The sequence below is a fragment of the Gymnoscopelus braueri genome, assembly GCF_963280865.1.
Source record: "Gymnoscopelus braueri genome assembly, chromosome: 3".
Classification (NCBI taxonomy): domain Eukaryota; kingdom Metazoa; phylum Chordata; class Actinopteri; order Myctophiformes; family Myctophidae; genus Gymnoscopelus; species Gymnoscopelus braueri.
This window is the reverse complement of record NC_137612.1, coordinates 30,347,650-30,371,667: the sequence shown is the minus strand read 5'-3', so window position 1 is coordinate 30,371,667 and position 24,018 is coordinate 30,347,650. Positions and strand designations below refer to the sequence as shown.

General features: G+C 41.7%; 1 protein-coding gene across 1 annotated transcript in view; it reads right to left on the bottom strand.

Annotated features, from left to right (window-relative positions):
• Positions 1–24,018, bottom strand: part of atp2b4 (ATPase plasma membrane Ca2+ transporting 4) — a 122,267-nt gene that overhangs the window by 64,139 nt on the left and 34,110 nt on the right. The window contains exon 2 of the mRNA XM_080425215.1: positions 19,906–20,410. Within this exon, the coding sequence (XP_080281341.1) occupies positions 19,906–20,101 (196 nt within the window). The 5' untranslated portion in view covers positions 20,102–20,410. The remainder of the gene's footprint in view (positions 1–19,905; positions 20,411–24,018) is intronic.

Here is a 24,018-nt window from a genome sequence, read left to right as displayed (position 1 = left end):
ACACACACACACACACACACACACACACACACACACACACACACACACACACACACACACACACACACACAGTGATCCATGAAAAGAACTATTCTGTCCCTATCGGTTTACAAATCAAACGGCGCTGAGTCGACTAGTGGAGCGTCGGCCGGTCACCGCGGGCACTCGCGCCTGGAGGCGCGAGGGCGCGCTTCCTCGGCCTCAAGCTCCACTAAGTCGGCGCGCCGTGCGTGTGAACGCGTGTTCAGCGTTCCCCTCATAGATATTATGGTTCCCCTAGCGTAGCTTCCTGGTTGCTATGTGGGGGGGAACAACAAAAGACAGGTCTCCGTCGGCGCATCAAAGCCCCGCCTCTCCGCGCTCTCCTTCTCCTCCTCCTCGGAGGAGGAGAAGGAGAGAAGGAGAGGACGGGACGGTTTAAAACGCGAGGAGGAGGAGGAGGAGGAGGCTCCTCTTCCTCGCGAGCCTCGCGTAATAACCCCCCGCCTCGCAGCGCCGTCCTCCTCCTCCTCCTCGCGAGCCTCGCTAATAAACCCTGTCTCGAAAAGCCCCGCCTCGCCCCGAAGGAGCCCCGTGCCTAAAAACGAGCGCTCTGTCTTCAATCGTACTGGTTCTCCAAACGTACTGTGACATATATACTTTGTTGCGCGCAGTGTCACACCGAAAGTAGCCGATCTACAAACTCACAAGTCCTCATGCTGCGATGTTTTGTGAGCTTGCCTTGTAGATAGGCTATTTCCGGAGGGTGACACCACGCTCAAGCCTTTACTGGAGATGCGGAATATGGCATTCTACACAGAGGACAATTCTTTCAACATAAAATGCTGCATTCAAGTTCAGGAGAGTTTGGAAAAGGCAATTCTCTTCAATGCTGCCTTCGGGTATACGGCATGCACGTGCCTGCATGTTGTAGAGGAGAAGCCCAGAAGAGCTAAACAAATAAGATATGTTCCGAATATTAGTCCTTTGAGACACATGCCTGCCATGTTATAAGAGAGAAGAGCAGAAGAGTAAAAACAAATACGATGTGTTCTGAATATCTGTCCTTTGAGGCACATACAGTGTGCATGAGTGAATGTCCCACTGGAAGCCCTTTATTTATTTATTCAACCGTGACCAGGAAGTAAACTCCCTCTCACAACTCATTATTCATTTTGCAAGTGTGTAGACAATGAACATGATTTCCAACATTAGAGCAGGCAAACACTAACTGGTTGGATCTGTTTTAATCAACAGCAGGCAATCTGATTCTAGGGTCTCTTTCAAGAGTGAAGATTTTGGTGTAAACAGTCCCATTTGTTCATTTATTTAAATGTTTTCATGGGACCAATTCGCCCATTTTCAACCCATCTTCCTATAATTGCTCAAATTATATGGTTCATTATTATAACATATGGTACCATTTCTGCCTACTCACTCTGTGTCTCAGAGGACTGGGGACAGTTCAGAAACCCGCCTACCAGTGACATCATCGATGGGAAATCCAAGCTAATAGAAACTGCATGCTTTCTATTCCTGGAAAGTTAGCATAAATAGAAGCCATTGTCCTCGCCATAATAAAAAAAACAAATTTGAAATCTTGTTTGAAAAAAGAAAACCTGCCTATTGATGATGTCACTGGTAGGCGGGTTTTTGAAGTGGCCACAGCCCTCCTATGAGACAAAGATCATGAGCATAAGTGAGGACCAATTATATGACGATAGATGGAAAATGGGTGAAGTCGTCCTTTTTGAAAACCTTGTTTCGTTTTGCAACTAGGCAATTTGTTGGCAATATTTCTTACTTTCTTCCATTTTGTATTCTTATTTACTTTGATTTAATATATTTTAGTCTTAAGACATACATTTTAGGCCTTGTATAAAAGTAATTAATACAATACATCCTGTAAGGCGTAAGCAATACCTTACAAGCAGTGACGGCTCGTCCATTATGTGCAATGGACCCCCAATGGGATGAAGAAAGAGAACATTTTTATTCTACCATATAACTCTAAAAGCTGTGACTGGCCATTGTAAGGTGTTACTCCAAAAGTGGTGTCTTCAAACCACCTACGAATGTCACAATCAGGATCAAGAGTTCCATGTAGCCGTAGGCCCGCCCCTTTGAGGGGCACCTGGGTGCAAAACATAATTTGCACCCAGGTGGACTCATTGACTTCAATGTTAATGTCATCCCTCCTTCCAAGCCATTTCAATGCATTCTCAATGTGCCCCTGTGTGCTAGCCCACAGCTTGATAGACCGGTTTTACTCACTGATAACTACCCCCACCCTGGAGCTCTATTGACAGTAATCATTGCTATACAGTGTTTGTTCAGTAACAGAGGTCTCTCCAGCTCTCTATTAAACAGAAAATCACTACATTTTCAGGCTGGGAATGGATACCAATTTTATCCATTCTGAGACTAAACACGTACTGTATTTGCAGTCTGACTCTGCACGTAGGTAAATTACATTAGAAAATATAATATGACAATGTCAAGTTAACTAGCGGAGAGAGGAGTATATGTATGTATGTATAGATATATACACACACACACACACACACACACACATAATGTTTTACTGCGATCATAAATGGTAAATGGTAAATGGTGCATTTATATAGCGCCTTTATCCAAGGCGCTTTACAATATTGTGCATTACATTCACCCATTCACACACACATTCATACACAGATGGTGGAGGAAACCAATGCAAGGCACCGACCTTCTCACCAGGAGCAATTAGGGGTTCAATGTCTTGCTCAAGAACACTTTGACACTAACTCTGGGGGAGCCCGGGATCGAACCCCGCTCTACCTCCTGAACCACTGCCGCCTAGCCTGGTTCCAGACGAATCTGCCATTGCAGAAAAAAGATCCCTCGGCAGATTAGGTCTGGCCCCTCTCAATAGAGATTGGATTTCTCTCCCTCCGAACTTGTGAGGGACCAATCAGGGCCCAGTATGCAAATATGGGGCGGGTTTATCACCAGAGGCATTTTTATCATTTTCCCCTCGGAAATGCAGGTTCCACACAGAGATTCCAGACTAATATCTACGCAGTGATATTAGTCTGGGCAAGCCAGGCTAACTGCCGCCCGGATCATGGATAAGCATCACTGCTTTAGCCATGAACATTATTGTACAGAACACTTCAGCTATTATTTTTGGGCGGTGAAACCGCCCCTATAAGTGAGGTTTGGATATTTGTACAACAAATCCTGCGCTGTGATTGGCCAAAAATGGCCAAAAATGGCCAAAAATTTACAAAAATGTACAAAAATTCACCCCGCCTAACCCTGCACCGTGATTGGCCAATCACAGTCTATTCAGGACTGTGATTGGCCAGTGTCACATGACACATGTGCACAGCCCTATATAAGAAACCATAACTTTAAAAAAAACATAATTATTTTTTTTTAAGTTATGGTTTCTTCCATCATAAAGAGTGTTTCAATAAATGTATTTATTTTTTGTACATGATTGGTTGACTCCATTCAGTATTGTGATTAGCTAGCAAGACACCGCCCACTTCACACAGGGTGTGATTTTTATATTAGTGGGCACCCTCCAGCCAGTATGTGGTTAACCAGTATGTTATGTTCAAAGACATAAAAGATGTTTAACATCAAGGGTTGACAATTATTTGGACATATTGCCTTAATCTCGACAGTAATATCACTCGCATTGAGGGAAACTGTTGATACAATATAGAGATGTGGGCAGCATAAGACATAATGCTGCTTCGGGCATAACGATCCAGACAGGCTGCTGAGGGAGCCATGCTACTTATACCTGAATCAGTCATCCTAGACTCATGGAATCCCTCCCAGGCAGCTGTGGGCCCATTGCTGGGGCTGTGATGGTCATGGGTGTCAGGATGACAGATGGTGGAAAGCCTTGCATGGCACTGTGGGATTCAGCAGAATTGTCCACAACAGATCTGCTCAAATACTGCATGAGTCCTAAAAGCTCGGCCAGTAAGCTCACATTGTAGGCAATTTCAAAAGTGTACATGTCAAGGTGTGCGTGGATGTGTGTGTCTGATTGGAAAAAGAGAGCAAAGCAACGAGTCTGCAGGGAGGTGAGGTTGGAAGGAACAGACAAAATGAATGGAGATTATGTATCGTTATGTGTCCTGCTGTTTTTCTAGGCTCGCCTGATCTACTCACTACTCAAGACATGAAGGGTGTTATTGGTCAACAGTCAGTGCTCTCGGGGGAAATCGGTTGTGAAATAGATAAGAGATTGAAAATGAGAGAAAAGAGATGATGCGTGATTGTTATTGACATTAGCTGATGTCCTTAATGAGGACTCATCAATTTGCCAACAGGGGGGCACCTTACCACAATGCTTCAAACTCTCCCTCTGTTTCTGTGTGCCTTGTGGTTGTCAAAGTGTCTCTGTGCAAGACACGTAACCCCTAACAGCCCACCCCCCCCTCTCCCCCCGAGCGCTCATCATGACCATCTGAGCAGCCATCAGCTGGGTGAAGCTGAAACTTCATAAAAAATTGGGTTGCATGTTGAAAATATATACCAATCTACAGACTCAAAGGGTACAATATCTAATACAACTAGACGCGTCGCAATTCAGGGCAATTGCAAAGTGTGGTTGCGCCGACGCGAGTCGTGGGTCGCGGCCGCCGGGCTCTAGGAATACGCTGGGAGGAATACCGTCGGAGGCTGCGCCAATTACATTGTCACGTCACTCCTGAGATCACTTGCGTTTCATTTAGAAAGGATTGATCCCCCCAAAAATCATGTTTTTGCATCAAACGGTTACGTTTTGTGCATTTGTGGCGCCCCCTATGGGTCAAAATGGAAATTCTTTTTTACGGTTTCAGAGAAAAAAATACTTGAATTTGAGTTTTTTCACTTTTTCATTAAAGCGGATGGGGAAATTTAATGCACTAATAAATCAATATCAATTAAACTATTTAACCAATCTCTTAGCAAAATACAAGCGCACGATTCCCGGTCAAGACGGTCATTTTGACATATGCCACTAAATTGGGAAAAATAAACTGTGAGAGGAGTAGTGGTTTGAAATATAGTTTATCTAGAAACATCAACATATGGTTTTTGCATCAAAAGGTTACATTTTGAGCATTTGTGGCGCCCCCTATGGATCAAAGTGGAAATGCTTTTGGGGATTTGTTGAGTGAAGCACCCTTGACATGTGATTCAAATTTGGGATTGACTGGACGTTTTGTTCGTGATTTGTGGGCTTTTTTGTAAAACGGGCCCCTCCCTCTAACTTTGGAAGCCATTTACGGACGAACGGTATGGACTATCAAAATTCTGTTTCGCTCCAGATTATCGCATGGGTCCAGAGATCATGTGTACCGATTTTTGTGAAATTTGGAGAAAATATGTGGGAGGAGGAGCTAAAAGTGTTTTTTGAAGAAAATTCAAAATGGCGGAAAATCTATCCTGACGCAAATGGGCGTGGTTTCTATTTCTATTCTACGACCTACGGTTCAAGAGTTATAGGCCAAAACGTAAAGGGGGCTGTTATAGCGCCACCATGAGGCCCAATGATATAATTTTTATTTCAATAATTTCAAACAATATTATAAACCTCCCCTTAAAGTCTTGTAACTCTAGCGCTTACGGGTTTTGAGAAAAAAAAAATTGAATTTTATTTTTTTCATTTTCCCATTAAAGTGGATGGGGACATTTAATGCACTAATAAATCAATATCAATAAAACTATGTAACCAATCTCTTAGCAAAGTACAAGCGCACGATTCCCGATGAAGCCGGTCATTTTGACATATGGCACGAAATTGGGGAAAAAAAACTGTGTGAGGAGTAGCAGCCTGAAATAAAGTTTATCTATAAAGTCAGTAGAGTACTATAGTCTGGTTGCCCATTCTGGGCAACCACACTAATAACATGGCCAAAACAGGGCTGCCAGGTTGAACCAATCCGTTTGCTAACAGGGTCGCCTTCCCATGATGCTTCACTCTCTCCCTCTGTTTCTGTGTGCCTTGTGGTTGAAATGAACACATGGGTGACAGCAGGGAACTGGCCTGAGGACACAGGGCAACCCTCCCTTTCTTTCTCTTCATATGTCTCTGTCTATCTCTTACTGTCTCATGTTCCATAACTCTCTCTTTCTAATGCCTTTCTTTACTCTTCCTTTTCCTGCGTCAGAGCCTACAAACGGCGTTCTCACTTTCCCACACTCCTTTCAACTACACACACACAGCATACTTACAGCTCCTTCCCTAAAAGCAAAAAAATGTGTTTTGTCCTTTTACCCGGAACAAGCACTGAAACAGCTTTTTGTTTGATTGCTGTGATGAGACCCCTTTCCTTTCCCTCTGGAGAATTTCTCCTGGCAGTGTTAAAAAATGCATGAACATATGTAGCAAACTGGGATGAAAATGCACACTTTTGCGCACACGCACACACACACACACACACAGACACACACACAGCGTTCCATAGTGGAAATAGAACGTTCATAGAATATAAATTATATACATTCTGTTTGTGCACACAGTAAGTAAATTGTACTAGTGATGCACATTTTCTCTACGAGGGCTACAAGAGGAAACAGCATTGCACTCAAGTGGCCCACAGCGATTCTTTTCTACACCTTCCCAGTTTTGTAATCTTATCCATTCTATTTTGGATTTTGTCGAACCTGTTGTAAGCTAATTATCCTGTTGTTAAAACTTTCTTCCTTCTATTGTTGTTCTACATCCTACAGTATTCCTGTTGACTGCCCGATTTCGCCGCTGTGATTAATTGAAGTTTCTCTACAGCATCTCATCTCATATATTACAATTGTGAAATCTCAGCAGCATCTGTTGTTGGCGTAGCCAGCGCATGTCGTTGGCGCAGCGCATGCTACTGACATATTTGACCAAGCGTTAAAAAGTTACGGAGGATAAACCGCCATATGCAGAGAGTCCCTCGGTTGCATAGACATAGCATGTGCCATGTTGGTGTCGTATGTTTGGATAAAGATGAGCATGACGATACACGCGATGTTGCGGACGCGTGCACGTTCCTAGCCCACAGCTGTGTATTCATGTGGCAAACCCCTCAGCTTTGGGAGCGTGCAGTGTACAGAGCTCTGCTTTTTGTGTTTCAGAATGATGCGTTTCGTGCTAATTAGGAAAGCTCCCACGTAGAAAGGTGTCATGGGGTGATCTAATTAAAAGATGACACCTAGTGAGGGGACATACATCGCAAGGTGTTTCCACGGCAAATTGAGTGTGACGTGTCCTTTAGGGGAATGTGTGTTTGAGAACAAAAGAAAAATTGAATTGAGTTTGATTCCTGTGTGGTGCACATTTTAAATGCCTGTGCCACCAGGGTACAATTTGTTTGGTCAATTTTAGATTGAAAGAGCGAGGTGAATATTAACCCATTCAATCCGGGAACGCATCTGTGTCGTTTTAGATTTTTAGCTACAACCATTATTTTATATTTTGGGCAATTAAAAAATATTTTTGAGAAATTGTTTAAAGTTTTGAATATATATTTTTTAAACCGAACATTTGTCAAATATTTTGTTCCAGGGACCCCCAGAAGCAAAGATTTGAGTTACAAATGTTTGCTTTAAAAATATATATATTCAAAGATTTGCAAAAATGTTGCAATTGATCAAAAATAGCAGATCTACAAGCTCATAGCGCTGCACTTGGTGCCGCGCTATGAGCTTGTACTTTCTAATAGCCAAAGAAATCTAAAATGACAGATGCGTTCCCGGTCTTAATGGGTTAAATAGGTTTTTCGGGTCAGACGTGAATGTACTTTAGTTCTGGGTAATATGACTTATAATTAATATTTATGTACGTGATATTTATAGTGCAAACACTGACAAGAGCAAGCAAATAGTAAACCCGTGTCCCTCACAAATGTAATTCCACAAATACATTCAGAATTCTAACACTTTTAACCTTGAAAGCACAACATTTAAAATTATGATTGCATTATCTAGGCGCACGCTCATTGCAAAAGGCAATGTAATGCAATGCAAAAAGTACAACGTGTATCTCTATCAAAGGGACTCAGTGTAAAAGTAAGAGTATAGATAAGAATGTTGCATTTTCTTTCTCTGTGCGTTTACTTGAGGCTGAGCCAGTTCAGTGCCAGTTGAAAGAGCATCTCTGACAAAGATCACCTTAGGCACTGTGTGTGTGTGTGTGTGTGTGTGTGTGTGTGTGTGTGTGTGTGTGTGTGTGTGTGTGTGTGTGTGTGTGTGTGTGTGTGTGTGTGTGTGTGTGTGTGTGCAAACAGTGAGAGGTAACTTCAGTGTTCAGTCTATAGAATTATCACGCAACGAGAGCTGAAAGTAAACCTTACATAGCTGGCTGTTCACAACACTGCTTTCTAAAAGCTTCTAAAAGCATGCCAGACCCTGATGGGACCTCCCCGCGTTATACTATGGTTATCACAATAGAATTTCATTTTCCAGACCAATTAAATTATTGATAGTTTACTCCCATGCAGAGTACAGTACATTGTACCGACTCAACACTGCACAGTAGTACTTTGTTGTCTGTTGTCTTACATCACAGTGTTTCTACTGCAGCATGACAGTAAAATGTTTCATGTCGACTGTGCTATACTTATGGAAGGTGAAATGACAGTATAGCTGTTGAATTATTAAACACACACACACACAAGTCACAGAGGTGGATCTAAAACAAAAATCTGCAAAGCTTGTAGACCGGCATAAGTAAATCTAAATAAGAGTTTACAGAGTGAAAATCTATTTTGATAAGGGGCTATTTTGCACAGAAATGAATATACTGTAGATCTGCCTTGAGTTTTTGACTAGCCCTCGTGTGTCTTGAGCATAAGAAGTCTGAAAACCACTGGATCAGACAACACGGAACAGGAGAGACAAGGTGGAGTGCTCTAACACTGAAGCAGATCCAAACTTTAAAGCAGACAACATGGGAAACAGAAGCCAACTAGAAAAAGTGCTCCTCGGAGCACAGGTCTCCGCCAGGTCAGGTAGGTGAGTGTGGACCAGCAATGTTCTGAATTCGCCAATCGTCTTGATCACTTGACTATAGAGATAATGTGTCCGGTTTGCGTGATGAATCAAGTTTTGTAAAAATCGGCCTCCTGGTGGCGCTATAATAGGGCAATGTTGAAAGGGTGGCATTGGTTCCTCAACGTAGTGTGAATGTGCGTGCAAAATTTCACGGCAATCGGACACTGCGTTCATGATTTGCAGCATTTAGTTCAATACGGGCCACTCCTGCAAACTTAAGATGTCAATCGTAGCCAATCAGGATGGAATATGAAAAATCAAACAGATCAGCCTTGATCTCATGATTATAGAGATCATGTGTACCGATTTATGTTAAATTTGGATACAATCTGAAGGAGTAATATCCAAAAATGTGTTTTACATAAGTCGGCCTCCTGGTGGCGCTATAAAAGGCAGATGTGAAAAAAGCAGGGCAAAGGTTTTTCCTTGACCTGTTGGGAGTGTGCATACAAAGTTGTAAACAGATCGGTGCAGTTACGGGTAAAAACACGAATTGGCCTGTTATAGCGCCACCATGAGGCTGATTTGAAAATGGCATTTCTTCCTCGGCTTAATGGGAATGTACGTGCAAAATTTCATGGAAATTGCATGCTGTGTTCATGATTTGAGGCATTTTGTTCAACACGGAGCACTTCTGCAAACTTTGGAAGCCATTTTGAGGCAATCAAGATGGAATATGAAAAATATGAAAAACCTGTTTTGTTTAATGACTATAGAGATACTGTGTACCGATTTGCATGACGTTTGGACAAAATCTGTAGGAGTACTGTCAAAAAAATTGTTTTGCAAAAAGCGGCCTCCTGGTGGCGCTATAACAAGCCCATGTGAAAAAGGTTCTGAATTGGCATCCAGGGAGTGTGTGTGCACAGTTTCGCTGCGATCAAGCCAACCGTGCCGGAGATTAGCTGTTCACAGACGGACACACACACGGACACACGGACACACACACACACACGGACGGACAGGGGGTAAAACATACTCTCTCGCCATGCCTTTCGGCCTGGCGGAGACAATGAGCCATCGCATCAACTTCAGGTGTGTGCAGCTGAAAGAAGGTACTGAGGCTCGAGATACAGTACCCACTGTATACTCTTTGACAAGATCCTATACTACATACAAGACCAGTGGTTTTCAACCCTTTTCATATCAAAGTCCATTATTTATTCGGCATTTATAGCCTCTCAGACCCAAGACTTAATATTATAATATTTTGTTGTCGTTGGATAAGAATTTGTCAACAATTCCATGCTGAATTGATGTGGTACGGTACCATGGCAGAGATAACAGGCAAACGTTGATATATATAATATCAAAATAACAATTCTTCTACATTCTCTAATTGTGTAGACCTCTTGTAAATTAAGTAATGCAGATGTTTAACATTTAACTCTTGAGAGCGTAAAATGAAACCAAATGGACCCGTAAGGGTTAAAAAGTTAAAGATCTATAAGGATTTGGTTACCAACTCTCCATCATTTAGCTGTGGACCACCTGGAACCCCCTCAAGGACCACTGGTGGTCCCCGGACCACTGGTTGAGAGCCACTGCACTAGACCAACCAAGCGACCAGCCAGCCCTAGAGATAGTTTGTGCACATTGCCCATTAACCCTTTAAGACCTGAGGCGATTCTTCAAAATGTTTTCTAATTCCTAACAGTTTTTTGAAAAAAAATCCCAAATTTTTTTTTTCAAGATTTTTCAAAAATAGCAGATCTACAAGTTCATAGCGCGGCACTCGGTGCCGCGCTATGAGCTTGTATATCTGCTATTTTTGAATAGCCAAAGAAACCTAAAGTGACACAGATGCGTTCCAGGTATTAATGGGTTAAGACCAATTCCAAATGCTGACCAGCCTCCTTGTCCCAGCATCCTACAGGTACTGTACTTGTACTGTGGTGGAGACAAGCAAGCCATTTATCAGAGCAGCCACTAAAAACAACATTTTTTTGGCCAGCCACTGCCAGCGCTTCTCAGTACTCTGTATATCAAGACTTTTCAGCAGAGGATTCAAGGAGACATGGCCAATAAAACAACATGAAAAAGTGCCTTCACAAAACTGGGTTGCGGTTCGTTTAGCCAGGGACCCTCCTCCCTTCATTGTCGACCCTGGAACCATTAGCATGTGCATTCCGCTTTTGTAATGATATAACCTAGACTGTGTGAACTTCCATTACATTTTAAATTGAATATGTATGCTGGTGATATTTTGCAAGAGCCAGCATCCCCCGTCCCCACCCGCAGTTCTTAATTGTATTAATTTATATGCCCGTTTTCTTTTTCCACTTTCACAGAATTAAAATCGGCTCCCATGGGGAACCACTTTCATTTGGAAAAACAAATGGAATGGAGAGTATTTTAATAATCAACATTATCCAGTATCGCCTATTAAAATCGGCCTAATGGCCCTGGCATCCTCCAGAGCAGAACTTTTGAAAATGAATGTTTTACCAAAGACTTATATCATTCCATTTATTAATCTTAAAGTTTTAAGAATGATTAGGATCTCATGCTCTATTGTGAAGCAGCTGCATGGGAGATTCAGCATCTGCCAGGTAGGGGCTTTCTCTTCTATCATGTTCCATATTGTGTAACCCCTTCCTTTCAGCTGGAGGATGCACTTTAACCCATTAAGACCTGAGGCAGAGTCTACAAATGTCTTCCAAAACACTATGAAAAAAAATGAACACTGAAAAAACTATGTTGCTATATATCGTTGCTGTCGGGCAGAAACCTCTCATCTCCATATTTATTTATTTTTGTGTTTTTTTTTCCGCAAATTAACGCCCTTCTTGATCATACTACAGAGTCACACAAAAGCATCAAAAGTAGCAGATCCGCAAGCTCTAAATGCGGCGCAAAGCGCTGCGTTTTGAGCTTGTAGATCTGCTACTTTTGCTACTTTTGAATTTGAATCCTGAAAAGTATTGTAGTAGTTTTGGAGGTTTCCACCTGACAGAGACGATATATAGCTAAAATCTAAAATGACACAGATGCTTAATGGGTTAATCAATAAAACTTGGCAGAGGCATGGCATTACAACAACAATGGGAAAGATCTTTAGTGATAGAATATTACCTTTTCAGCAACTTAAAAATATGTTTGCCTTGGCCTTTTGTATTCTTCTTTTGTTTTTAACCCATTAAGACCGGGGTCATTTTAGATTTCTTTGGCTACAAAAAAAATAGCAGATCTACAAGCTCATAGATGAGCTTGTAGATCTGCTATTTTTGATAAATCGTTCAAACTTGTGCAAATCTTTGAATATAGATATTTTTTAAGCGAACATTTGTAACTCAAATCTTTGCTTCTGGGGGTCCCTGGACCTAAATATGGGGGGTCGGCGGCCAAATACATATCATTTTGGGGGTCCTTGCCCCCCAAAATGACCCCCCAAAATGTTTCTATATCAGAACCACTGATATAGAAACATACGTCTTTCAGAAACCTGTTAGGATTTAGAGGACATTTGTAGATGCGTTCCCGGATTGAATGGGTTAATAACTATGCAACTATTGTCTGCTACATTATATAGGAAATGTAAAGAGGGAGCCGTCACCGTGCCCGCCTCATGCTCAAGAGTGTGGGACCAGCTTACTAAGAGGACTACCTTGTCAAGAGGTGTGGTCTCAAAATGTATAGTTAAATGTTTATGGCTGCCCCTAGCGCATTATTCTTCTGTCCAGCTGGCTTCGGAGCATGGCCTCAAGGCCCTCAATATATCTTTGAATGCTTCTCGACGGAATACAATTTGGAGGTCAGGGTTGAGCTCATCTAAAACACAAAGATCCATGCTGGCACAGTTGGGTCAAACAAGGTTCATTTCTCCATCAGCTTTGGGACTGTCCAACAGTCTGGAAGAATACTTTCTCAATATGGAACGGGCAGCCTGCCTGTTAAAAGACTTTGATAATGGCCTGGATGGCCATTGGGACACTGTCTGCAAGTTCCTTGTTTGATCATAGTTGCAGTACAATCTGCCCTAGCAAGTAAGACATATTGTGCGGAGGATCATAATCTCTATTGCACATACTGTAATCCCTTATCTCTAGCCTGCCTTTCTCTACAGTATAATGTAAAGAAAATACCAAGCATTTCTTCTTTTTTTAAAGTTTACCTACTGTACATGTTGTTAGTGAGACAGACTAGTCTGAATACACTTTCCATCTTCCACTTTAAACTTGCCACCTTACACTTTGTAGTTATTGGCTCCCACATTTCTGCATAGATCAACCTACAGTAACACAGCAGCCGGTGGAAGCACCAAAAGCCCATTAGTTTCAAATAAGACCAAGACAGCTCATATCCAAAGGTTCATTATCCGCACAGGAGTGGCATTCTGGCTCTTTTGCTCCTCCATTTCATGCATGATAACCATGGCTGCCAGGAGGCAGGAGTGGGGACTGGAATATTCTTGATTGTATAAAACAAAGAAGGACAATCGATATTTGTCCTCCATAGAGAGTAAAAAGGCAGTGGACTGGTTGATTAGTAAACATTAACCCATTAAGGCCTGAGGTTCCGATTCTACAAATGTCTTCTAAATCCAGTTTTCTGAAAAACTTATGTTACTATATCAGAGTATATCTCATCTCAGTGGTTCTCAAAACTTTTTCATGTCAAGGACCCCCACAATATGTATTTGGCCGCCGGACCCCCATCTGAAAATATTTGTTCCAGGGACCCCCCAGAAGCAAAAGATTTGAGTTATAAAAGTGTGCTTTAAAAATATATATGTATTCAAAGATTTGCACACATTCAAGATTTTTCAAAAATACTTAAAATAGCAGACCTACAAGCTCATAGCGCGGCACTCGGTGCCACGCTATGAGCTTTTATATCTGCTATTTTTGAATAGCCAAAAGTATAAAAATAATGGTTTGAAGTGGTTTATGCGGATGCGTGTTCCCGGTTTTAATGGGTTAAGCAGGGTGAGTGGATGCTGGGCTAAACAACGTGTGTCGCAGAGCGCCGAGGCCATTCAGCTGGAACAGACACAGCTGGCAAATGGCACAGCGCGAGGCATGCTTGACTGTCTGCCTCTCGTTTGCCTTTTAAAAGGTTATTTTCTGTGACATTTCTGTCTTATTGTTGTTCCGATACCGATACCACTACCGGAAAAGCTGCCGATACTGCTTAACCCGATCCATCCCGGAACGCATCTGTGTCTATTTTGATTTCTTTGGCTATTCAAAAATAGCAGATGTATATCGTAAAAATTTGTGCAAATCTTTGAATTTGTATATATTTTTAAAGCGATATTTTTAAATTTGTAACTCAAATCTTTGCTTCTGGGGGGTCCCTGGAACAAAATATTTTACAAATGTTCGCTTTAAAAAATATATATTCAAAGATTTGCAAAAAAGTTCAAAATTTTTCAGAAATAGCAGATCTACAAGCTCGAAGTGATGCACTGTGAGCTTGTATATCTGCTATTTTTGAATGGCCAACACTAAAATCTAAAATGGCACAGGTGCTTTCCCGGTTTTAATGGGTTATACCAGTGGTGTCGCTAGGGGTGGACTTCTGAGGCTGAAGCCCCCCGCCCGGGACATTTTTGAAACTTTACTTAAACACTCACACCTTCGAAGAAGGGCAAAAGACTTACAAACCGGCAAACTACTGTAACTCACACACAGTCCAATAAACACCATTAAGTCCAATTAACCCAACACTCTTCTACTAGGTTGCCCAGGTTGAACCAGGCTCTCAATCAAGGCCGCACAGAGAGGGGAGCGGGTGAGCAGAATGAGGCGAAAAACACACTGGTTAAGGGCAGAGTCACATCCGGCCAAAACAGGGGTACACTAGACAGGACAGGAGGTTTTACAGAGGCCATGATCGTGACAAAGATTTAACAAGACAGCATTTGCAAAGGCCATGCCCATGATCGTGACAAAGATTTAACAAGGCAGCAACAATGCAATTAAAAAGCATCAACAAGGTTATGCCATTAGGGGATTAAAAGCCTTTTTTTTTGGTTGGTAAAATGGATTTTTGAGAGACAGGCTGTTCCAGAGTCAAGGGGCACTGATGACAAAGGCTCTAGCACCCTTGGTCACGAACGTAAACTTAGGAACAACCAGTAGAGCCGAATCAGAGGACCTCGCTGAAGCTATGGACAAGTGCATAGGGTTTTAACAACTCAGCTAAGTAGCTAGGTGCCAGACCATGAAGAGCTTTAGTTTAAAAGTTAACAATAAACAATAAAATCTTAAACTAAAAGAGACTGGCAGCCAGTGTAGGCCTACTGCAGGTGGAGTATGGAGCCTATGCTGAGACATAAAGTAGAGGGCATTACAGTAATCTAAGATAAATTAAATGAGGGCATTAACAACTCTATGGAGATTTGGAGTAGATAGAACTGATCTTATTTTTAAGAGGTTTCTCAGGAGCAAAAAGCATGTTTGAACAACGCTTTTAATTTGAGCCTTAAGTGAAAGTTCAGTTCACCACTGGTCATATACATTGTTGCTGGAATACCATCTTTTCTATGTTCCAAAACCTGTTTCTATGTCCAACACTGTGCACGAGAATGCTACAAGCACCAGTCCTTACAGTGGTGCCAGCCCACTGCAGAATAAACTAAATAGTGGTCTTCAAGAGACAAGATGGTGGCCGCAGACACTGGTCGCCAATGTGCCAATATTTTATCGTAGGACACAGTTTTACTCTGCGTCCTATAAAAAAATATTGGCACTTTGGCTACTTTGGGACTCTCTCTTTCCTTGGTGTTTCGCCTTGATTGCGCTTACACCCTAACATTTAACTTCAGTAAAACTATGCCAAAACCTAATCCTAACCTCACAGAAATAATGCCTAAACCTAACCTCAAAACCCTGTCCACCTGGGCAAAACACCAGGGAAAGACATCCTCTCCTTGAAGACTCCACTATTAACCACATCCTGTCCAAACCAACAAGCATGTGTGATGTATTATTTTTGTGTTGTATTGCAGTTGTAAGCCTGCCAATAACAAAGAAATTAATCCCAGTAGTTACATACTGTTATTTGTCCAGTCTTTTAAATAAATAAATAGAAATGTCAGCGCTAGGATTAAAAAACTTTGTTTTATGTGAGTGTATAATACTTCTCGTCTCTCTTATGATGTACGTGAGTCATCAAGTCTGCTTTGTTTTTTCCACAGAGAAAACTGTGATAGACCATCATCTTGCCTGTCATTAGGGTTTAAGTTTGGGCAACAGAAAAAGGGGCCTTTTCAGGTTCACTTGAAAATTGTGTGTGTATTTTTTTCCCCATTATCCCCGCCCATCCGCCCACACTGAAAACATAATTATGCTTCCTTCATTAACATGAGTAATTTCTCATGTGGAGGATGCAACTACAGCTGTCCTTTGATTACTAAATGGAATAGAGCAATGATCTATGGTGCCATTAGGGGAAGGGGCTGGAACTAATTTCAATCCTGGAATGGACTGGTGACTAGGCTACACAATGTGGTGGGGATGAGAGAGAGAGAGACAGCGTGAGAGAGACAGCAGGTGAGGGGGGAGGAGAAATGTGAAATAAAAGTCAGATGGGAACACATGAAAGAAGGTAAAAATTAATAGGTTTCAGCCATTTTCTGCCCACTCAACCTAGCCGTAAAACCATGGTTTGCATTACATTCTGTACGTGTGTGCATGTGTGCGTGCGTGGTGACTTGTATTGCTATGTAAGTGATAAGATCTAAGCAGCCATCAGGCTCCTCATCGCAGTGATACTTGTGAAATATCCACACAAGTACAGTAGAATTTGAGAAATGGACATTGTGAGGACCATTTTGCTGGTCCTCACAAGACATTGTTTTAAGGTTGAAACAGATGTTTAGCCTTAGGCTTACAATTAGGAAAACATTGGGATTAGGTATTGAGAAGTTAGGTTTAGGAGTTAGGGTTGGAGTTACAGATCTACAAGCTCACGACGTGTCGCACTGTGACGCGTTGTGAGCTTGTAGAGCCTGCTATGTCCGGCTTCACGGTTTGGCTTAAAAATGGCATTCATAAAATTGTCCTCAGAAATATAGTAGTGAGTGCGTGCGTGCGTGCGTGCGTGCGTGCGTGCGTGCGTGCGTGCGTGCGTGCGTGCGTGCGTGCGTGCGTGCGTGCGTGCGTGCGTGCGTGCGTGCGTGCGTGCGTGCGTGCGTGCGTGCGTGCGTGCGTGCGTGCGTGCGTGCGTGCGTGCGTGCGTGCGTGCGTGCGTGCTGGGGCTCATGATGATGACACGTTCCGTTCAGAGTCTGGTAAATAAATGGTGTCAAACTCATTAGCTATAGCTGCACCTGTGCTAATGATCGAGGCCACTAAAGGGAGCATATTACGAGTGGCCTATTTACCCTGTTGTAACATGCGGACCAAGTGCCATAGTAAAAAAGAAACAAAAATACAGATTGGTTGCGAGGCCGTTTCAGACAGAAACTTAAAAATAAAATGGCCCGAAAATGTCAATTTCACTGCGTCTTTAAATAATTAATGACTTTTGGTAACTACCTGTACAGTGGTTACCCGTTCATTCATGCGCGATCTTCAAACGGCCGCCTATTGGACACCGTAGTGATCCAGAGGTTTAGGTGGGTACCTTTCAAAGTTGACGCCCACAGATTCTTAGCGCCTCCCATTGAAATAATCACAAAGTGTAGTGTGGCCGTTCAGCCACGTGGTGGCGTTTATGCAGCCTCTCTCTAAAGTATTGGTATCAAAATGTACTTAAATTAAAAAGTAAAAGTACTCGTTATGCAGAAAGTCCCGTTTCACACGTTATGTCAAAATTGAAAATAGCAGATCTACAAGCTCACAACGTGTAGCTTAGTTCTGCTATTTTTAAATAGACAACGTTTATATAAGGCTGAAGTGGTTAATGTATGTTTAGTAATAATAATCAAAATCTACAAAGTAACTAAAGTTTTCAAACACTGCGCATCGCATCCGTGTGTGTGTGTGTGTGTGTGTGTGTGTGTGTGTGTGTGTGTGTGTGTGTGTGTGTGTGTGTGTGTGTGTGTGTGTGTGTGTGTGTGTGTGTCTGACTGTGCAGCGTGTGCGCGCAGACAGATAGACAGACAGAAGTCTTATACATATTATTATTATTTATTATCCCGAATGAACTGCTCTGTAGTACGTACTTCTTTCCTCTACAAATCAGACAGCCTAGTGGTTAAAGCTGAATCTTAAGAATTTTACGGCCCGGGTTCGAATCCCACGCTATGAGCTTGTAGATCTTCTGTTTTTGAAAGCTAGAAACTCGAACCGTGATTTTATTATTAAACATGTACTACGTAGCCTACTGTTGTTTGAACTGAATTAAAAATGTCTGTAATGTATATACACTTCTGCTGAAGCGGTTCTTACGCTGACAATGGGCAAAAGGCCAAAATGCATTTGTGTCTGACTGCTGCTGCAGCATATTAAAAGATTAAATAGTGGTCTCAGAATGATGCTAGAGGAAAGCATAGATCTAGAGAACGGACGGCCCCGCCTCCACACATTCATTTCAATGAAGTTGCTCACCCAGCACATGAAGCACCCGGAAGCACCCTTCAAACGATAGAAGCATACGCAGTAGGGCATTAACAGAATAATCGAATATTCGAATATTCGACTATCAAACCACTATTCGACCACTGTACATCAAAGTCGATTATTCTATTAAAAATAATAATCGATTATTTTTTTTTCAGTGGCTTTTCTACAGCAGACACGCAGCTGTGAGCTCTGGTGTGACGCCAACTCGCATTCCTTGAGTCGAGTCGTCAATGCCATTAATTATTTTTATTTTTTTAATATATTTTTTATAATCAAATCGATTAATCGAATATTCGAATACTTATAGGTCGAATAATTCGAATGCTAAAAATCACTATTCGTGAATGCCCTAATACGCCGTAGCGTTTTAAATGCGGAAGTCTTGCAATCCCACATTTAACCACCAGGCAACGGCAGCGTCACTGTTCTACCGTGGTTCTGGGACTTGCAGGAAAAGCTATGGGGTGAGGAAAAGCTATGGAGTTACCAAAACTAGTATGGTGGTGCATCTTCCTAGTAGTCTAGATTTAGAGATATCTGGTCTAGGACCCAAGTGTTCAACAGACGGACTGACCAGGATTGCTATCCTTAAGAACGTCGCCACTAGCGGGCCTGAAAATAGAATGGAGGATCTACATAAAAAAGTGAGGAATAAAATAAAATAAATAAATTCGAGCTTAAATATAGCAGAATTCATTATGACAAGAGGCACTGGCACAGCTAGTCATACAGTCATACACTTTTGAAAAGGCAGTAATTCAAAGATACCAGCTGTTTGATTCCATTATGTAAAGAACATTTTGAAATACGATCAAGCCTATAGCTGGATTATAAAGAGACACAATGAGCACAGTGTAAAGTGTCTGGATGCCAATAAGGACTTTCTGATGTAGTGTACTGCACCCTAGGTTTAATGTAGTTATAATGGCCACTGCCTATTTTAAGTGATGAGAAAAATAACCATACTGACCACAAGTGATCTATAGGGGGCATCAAACATAGTATAATATATAGAGTATTGTATACCAAGTATTATAGCGATGTGGTTTAAAAAATAAGTGTGTGTGTATATATGTATGCATGCATGCATGCATGCATGCATACATATATATATATATATATATATATATATATATATATATATATATATATATATATATATATATATATATATATATATATATATATATATATATATGTGTGTGTGTGTGTGTGTATACGTTATATATATAAACACATTATATATATGTATATACATTTTATATATATAGTCCTCTTTGAGGTTTAGAATAATCAAAAAATAATAATCACTCCAAAATTGTATAGTTGCAACTCCAGATGTGATGTAATGATGTAACATGATGTGTGTGTGTGCGTGCCATACCTTCTATAGGCGAGGTCTTGAGCCGGCGGCAGATGCCATGCACATCTCCGTAGGTGTCTGCTATCTTGGCCACAGCCTCTGCGCTCCTCAACTCCATCAAGTCCCTCAGGTCTTGCGTGGTGATGCCAAAATCCCCCTCATGGTTGCCCTCGGCAACCGAGTTTCCTGGTGGGTGGTCCGCCATGTTGTTGGCCATATTTGTCCTCTAACGTATATATATATTATTTGTGATTGTGTTTTTTATTAGAGTTCTTAGTGCAAAACAGATGTAAACAATGGAACCGGTAGTGTAAAAACTGATAAAAGGTTACAGTCGCACCAGAGAGTCCACTCCTCTTGCTTGTGTGCAGGATTTGTGGGTATTGTAGTTCTCAACGTTGGCAGGTGTAGGAGTTGAACGTGTGAGGTGAACTCCTGACCAGGAAGTGCATGTTCTAGTCAGTTACCACAGACGCTGGGCTTCAAACATGATCTGCTGGTTCGCTCCACTTCTCTTCCACTGACACTGCAGGAGAAACACATAAAGAGGCTTTTTAGGAACTGATAATATTAGGGGAGAAGACAGTCATGTGATATGGACATAGAACTGGTTCTGACATCTCCTGGGGCTCCATCCAAGCACAAGACAAATCATGAGTTTAAAGTTATTTCAGGTTAGCACTGGGAGCAAGGGGGTCTGTTGTTGTTTTTTTAAACTCAAAACTGTGTTAAGATCAATTACCGCCCATCTTGGTAAAACAGACCAAAGTGATTGTTGATCAGTTTATTTCCCCACAGAGGTTTCTTTATAAGGCCTCTCTAAGCTTTTATCTTCCCCTCTGGGTATTTTTGCTCTGCTTCTGCACTCTGCTGTGCAAAGGAACTTATAATGGTGCAGTAACCTAATGATTGCTTGATTGTTTGGTTATCTAATTAGGAGGCAAAACAACCACAGCAGTCCATTTTGAATATTGTTTTCCCTTTTTTGCTGTAGTTATAGAATTATCCTGCTGTTCAGTGCTTTGCATTTTGCCTCTCTTTTATATGCTTTAAATCCAAAAGTCTAAAATGTGATAATTAAATCTTGAAATATGTTTTGTACGATTGTTGTAGTTAACTGACACTTAGTAGATAAGTAATACAGGCTTCCTTATCAGGTAAAGAGATAAATATACTACAACGATCCTTACATTTTCATATTGTGATTTGTGGTCATTAAAATTCAGTGGCACAGGATCTGATCACCAGGAGGGGAGGTGAGGGAGTATGAGGGCTGGGGGTGTCGCATATGGGTGCATATTTACCATGCTAGAGGTCATTTCGGTAATGGAGGTTGTGGAGGGGATTCTATGTGTTTGAGATGGAGTTGGACTTGTGGCTTGCAGAGAGAGATTCCATAGTTTAATAGAGCTTAATAAAATACCATTATTATTAATGAGTATCCGTCATCTTTTACAAGCAGCGTCACAGCACGGAGCTCACCAGTGAAATCAATGCCAGCATGGATGACTGGCCTAACTGCCGAAGAAAAACATAACCCTTTTGTATTTGCGAATATTATGGGTTTTACCCAGATGCCAAAAGGTGAAACATTAAAACGATCGATTTAATAACAATGTCTCCTCTATTCAAACGGCTCCCTTTTAAAAGTCTGTCTGTGAGGCAGTATCACGGCATCATTACGTTCCGTTTAACATTATTATCTTGTCTTTAAAATCACCAGTCAAATCATATCCACAACGTTAACTACTCTACTACTATGGAGCGCAGAGCAACGCTTTGGTTTGCAGGCATATGAAGAACGGACATACAGGTTGTCCATGGAAAATAATTGGCATAATTGGTTTGTACATCTCCGCCCTCGTTAGTTGTGCTTCTGATACATCCGAATAATGAAATGTCCATTGATGATTTTTGGTATGATATGCCGCTCCACCAGAAACGCCTCTAAATGTTAGTGTGCAGATAATAGAGCTTTGTATGACATCTTAGTTCTGATAGTAAGTTTGTTAAAAAAAAACACCTTAATATCGGAGTAGGAAAGACTAATCAGTGATATAGGATCCATTCGCCAATCGGAACAAGCCTAGATTCTAGCTCTGTTCCCTGAGGGAAAGAGCATGAGTCAGCGGATATTGAGCAGGGACAGAGCTATTAGCAGGATATAAAGTTTATGAGTCCTGCGATGAGGAGCCTGATAGCTGCTTAGTTCTCTCAATGGGAAAGAGAACACTTACACAGCCATCACTTTTTGACCGGGCAGAGCTTGTTGTGCTCCATCAAACAGTACTGAAAAGCACCTAGCTAGTTGTCTGCCTGTTTAGAATAGATCCCTCCCATGACACATTTGTTAGTCTAGAAATCCAGGGACCAGTGTGTTGACCACCTTGCTGACTAGCCCATCCAAAATAGCCACTGCTTTTCACCGTGCAAGTGCAGGCAGTGGGATAAAGATTCCATGCCACTTATCTGTGTGGTGAGCTGCCACAATTAGAAGATTACTGTATGTTGAGATATTAACATGTTGAGATATTAACAGGTTTTCTAAAGGGGTTCCACTGTCCAATGTTGGAGCTCAATAGAGTCAAGAGGACAGTGATATGTTAATGTGCCTTAGAAATCCACTAGTCGTGTGTGTGCGCGCGTGTGAAGCCAGAGCGTCACATTCCACCACTTCACCACAGATTACGGAAGCACACATCAAAGCCTGACCTCCATTTTCCACCATTTAGTGTGTCATGGGAGACCCCAGAGAAGCGGAACATGTGCACATAGGCGCACACACGCACATGCAATCACACACACACACACACACACACACACACACACACACGCGCGTACGCATACAGTACCAGGCATTTACCAAATACAAATCTTACAAACAGTGGCTAGTAGCAGCTAATTCCCTCTCTAGTGTGGAGTGGTGCGAGGTGGTTGATGGGGAAGCCGGTGGCCCGGGGGACATCGTTAGCCTAGATTGGGTTAATACCCTATACCCTATATTGCTGCACTCTCTTTCCCCCCTTCTATGGAAAGCATTGTTCTAAGTCCTTAGCAATTATCTTGATTTAACCATTTTCTGACGATGGAGTGAGGGTAGCAGTTATAGCTAGGCAATTTTGAGTAACTGTCATATCCATGGATGTTTACTGTTAGCTTGGTTAGCTAAAGAATGCACATTATCTTGACTGCTGTTGGCCTGCCTGATACTTTTTGCATGCCGGTTTTGCACACCCAAAAAATAGCTAATCTACAAAATCAGGATGCATTGCATCGTGAGCTATAAATTAAGCATACATTATTATAGTAATAATATAATGTTCCATTTTCCACACGGTTCTGTTCCCTTGAGGACATTCCACACATTTGCTTACGCACAAAAAAACAATTTAATCTTGATCATTGAGTCACCCAGTTTATACATCTTCTACACTGTGAATGTCATCTTCAATCTAGTGCATCATAACTGAATTTTCCTGACAGGGACCCTCAAATATGGAATTCATGGGAACACACTGCATATTTCATGCTACAGTATACAGTACTATGCGGCAGTGGTCAGTGGAAGGTCCTCAGATTAACAGACAGACACATAAGTGAGTGCTTATGGGTGTGGTTGAGAAAATGCCAAATGAGTATTGATCACCGGTGCCTCCAAACTAGAATCTGTGTTAACTTTGGGTAATGTCAGAAATGACTACATTTAAAAGGAGATGTTAAAAGGGCCTCGAGTCGACATAGAGCCTCAGGTTATGTCAGTAGTTCCAGGCTCTTTCGAAATACAACATCTCTCTCTGTCTCTTTAAAATTATCTTTCCGTCATCCTCCAGGTTTGAAAAATAAGGCAGCTGGTCCTGATTCTACTGGCAATGTAAAAGAACAGCCATGTAGTTTTGTACAGTATGTATGTAACCCCGGTTTTGTGAATCATGAGTAAGGTTACTCATCATGGGTAAACGTGTCTTGTGAGAAGCAATCGGAAGTTCTGGTACATTTTCTGATTGGCAGGTGTCAGTACTCGCGTCAATTCCTAGCTCGAGTAGCAAGAAAAGCGTGTTGATGACGAGTGAGTGACCTTACTCATGATTCACAAAACACGTTTTCATTCAAAATCTGTGTGCTCATTCTGAATAG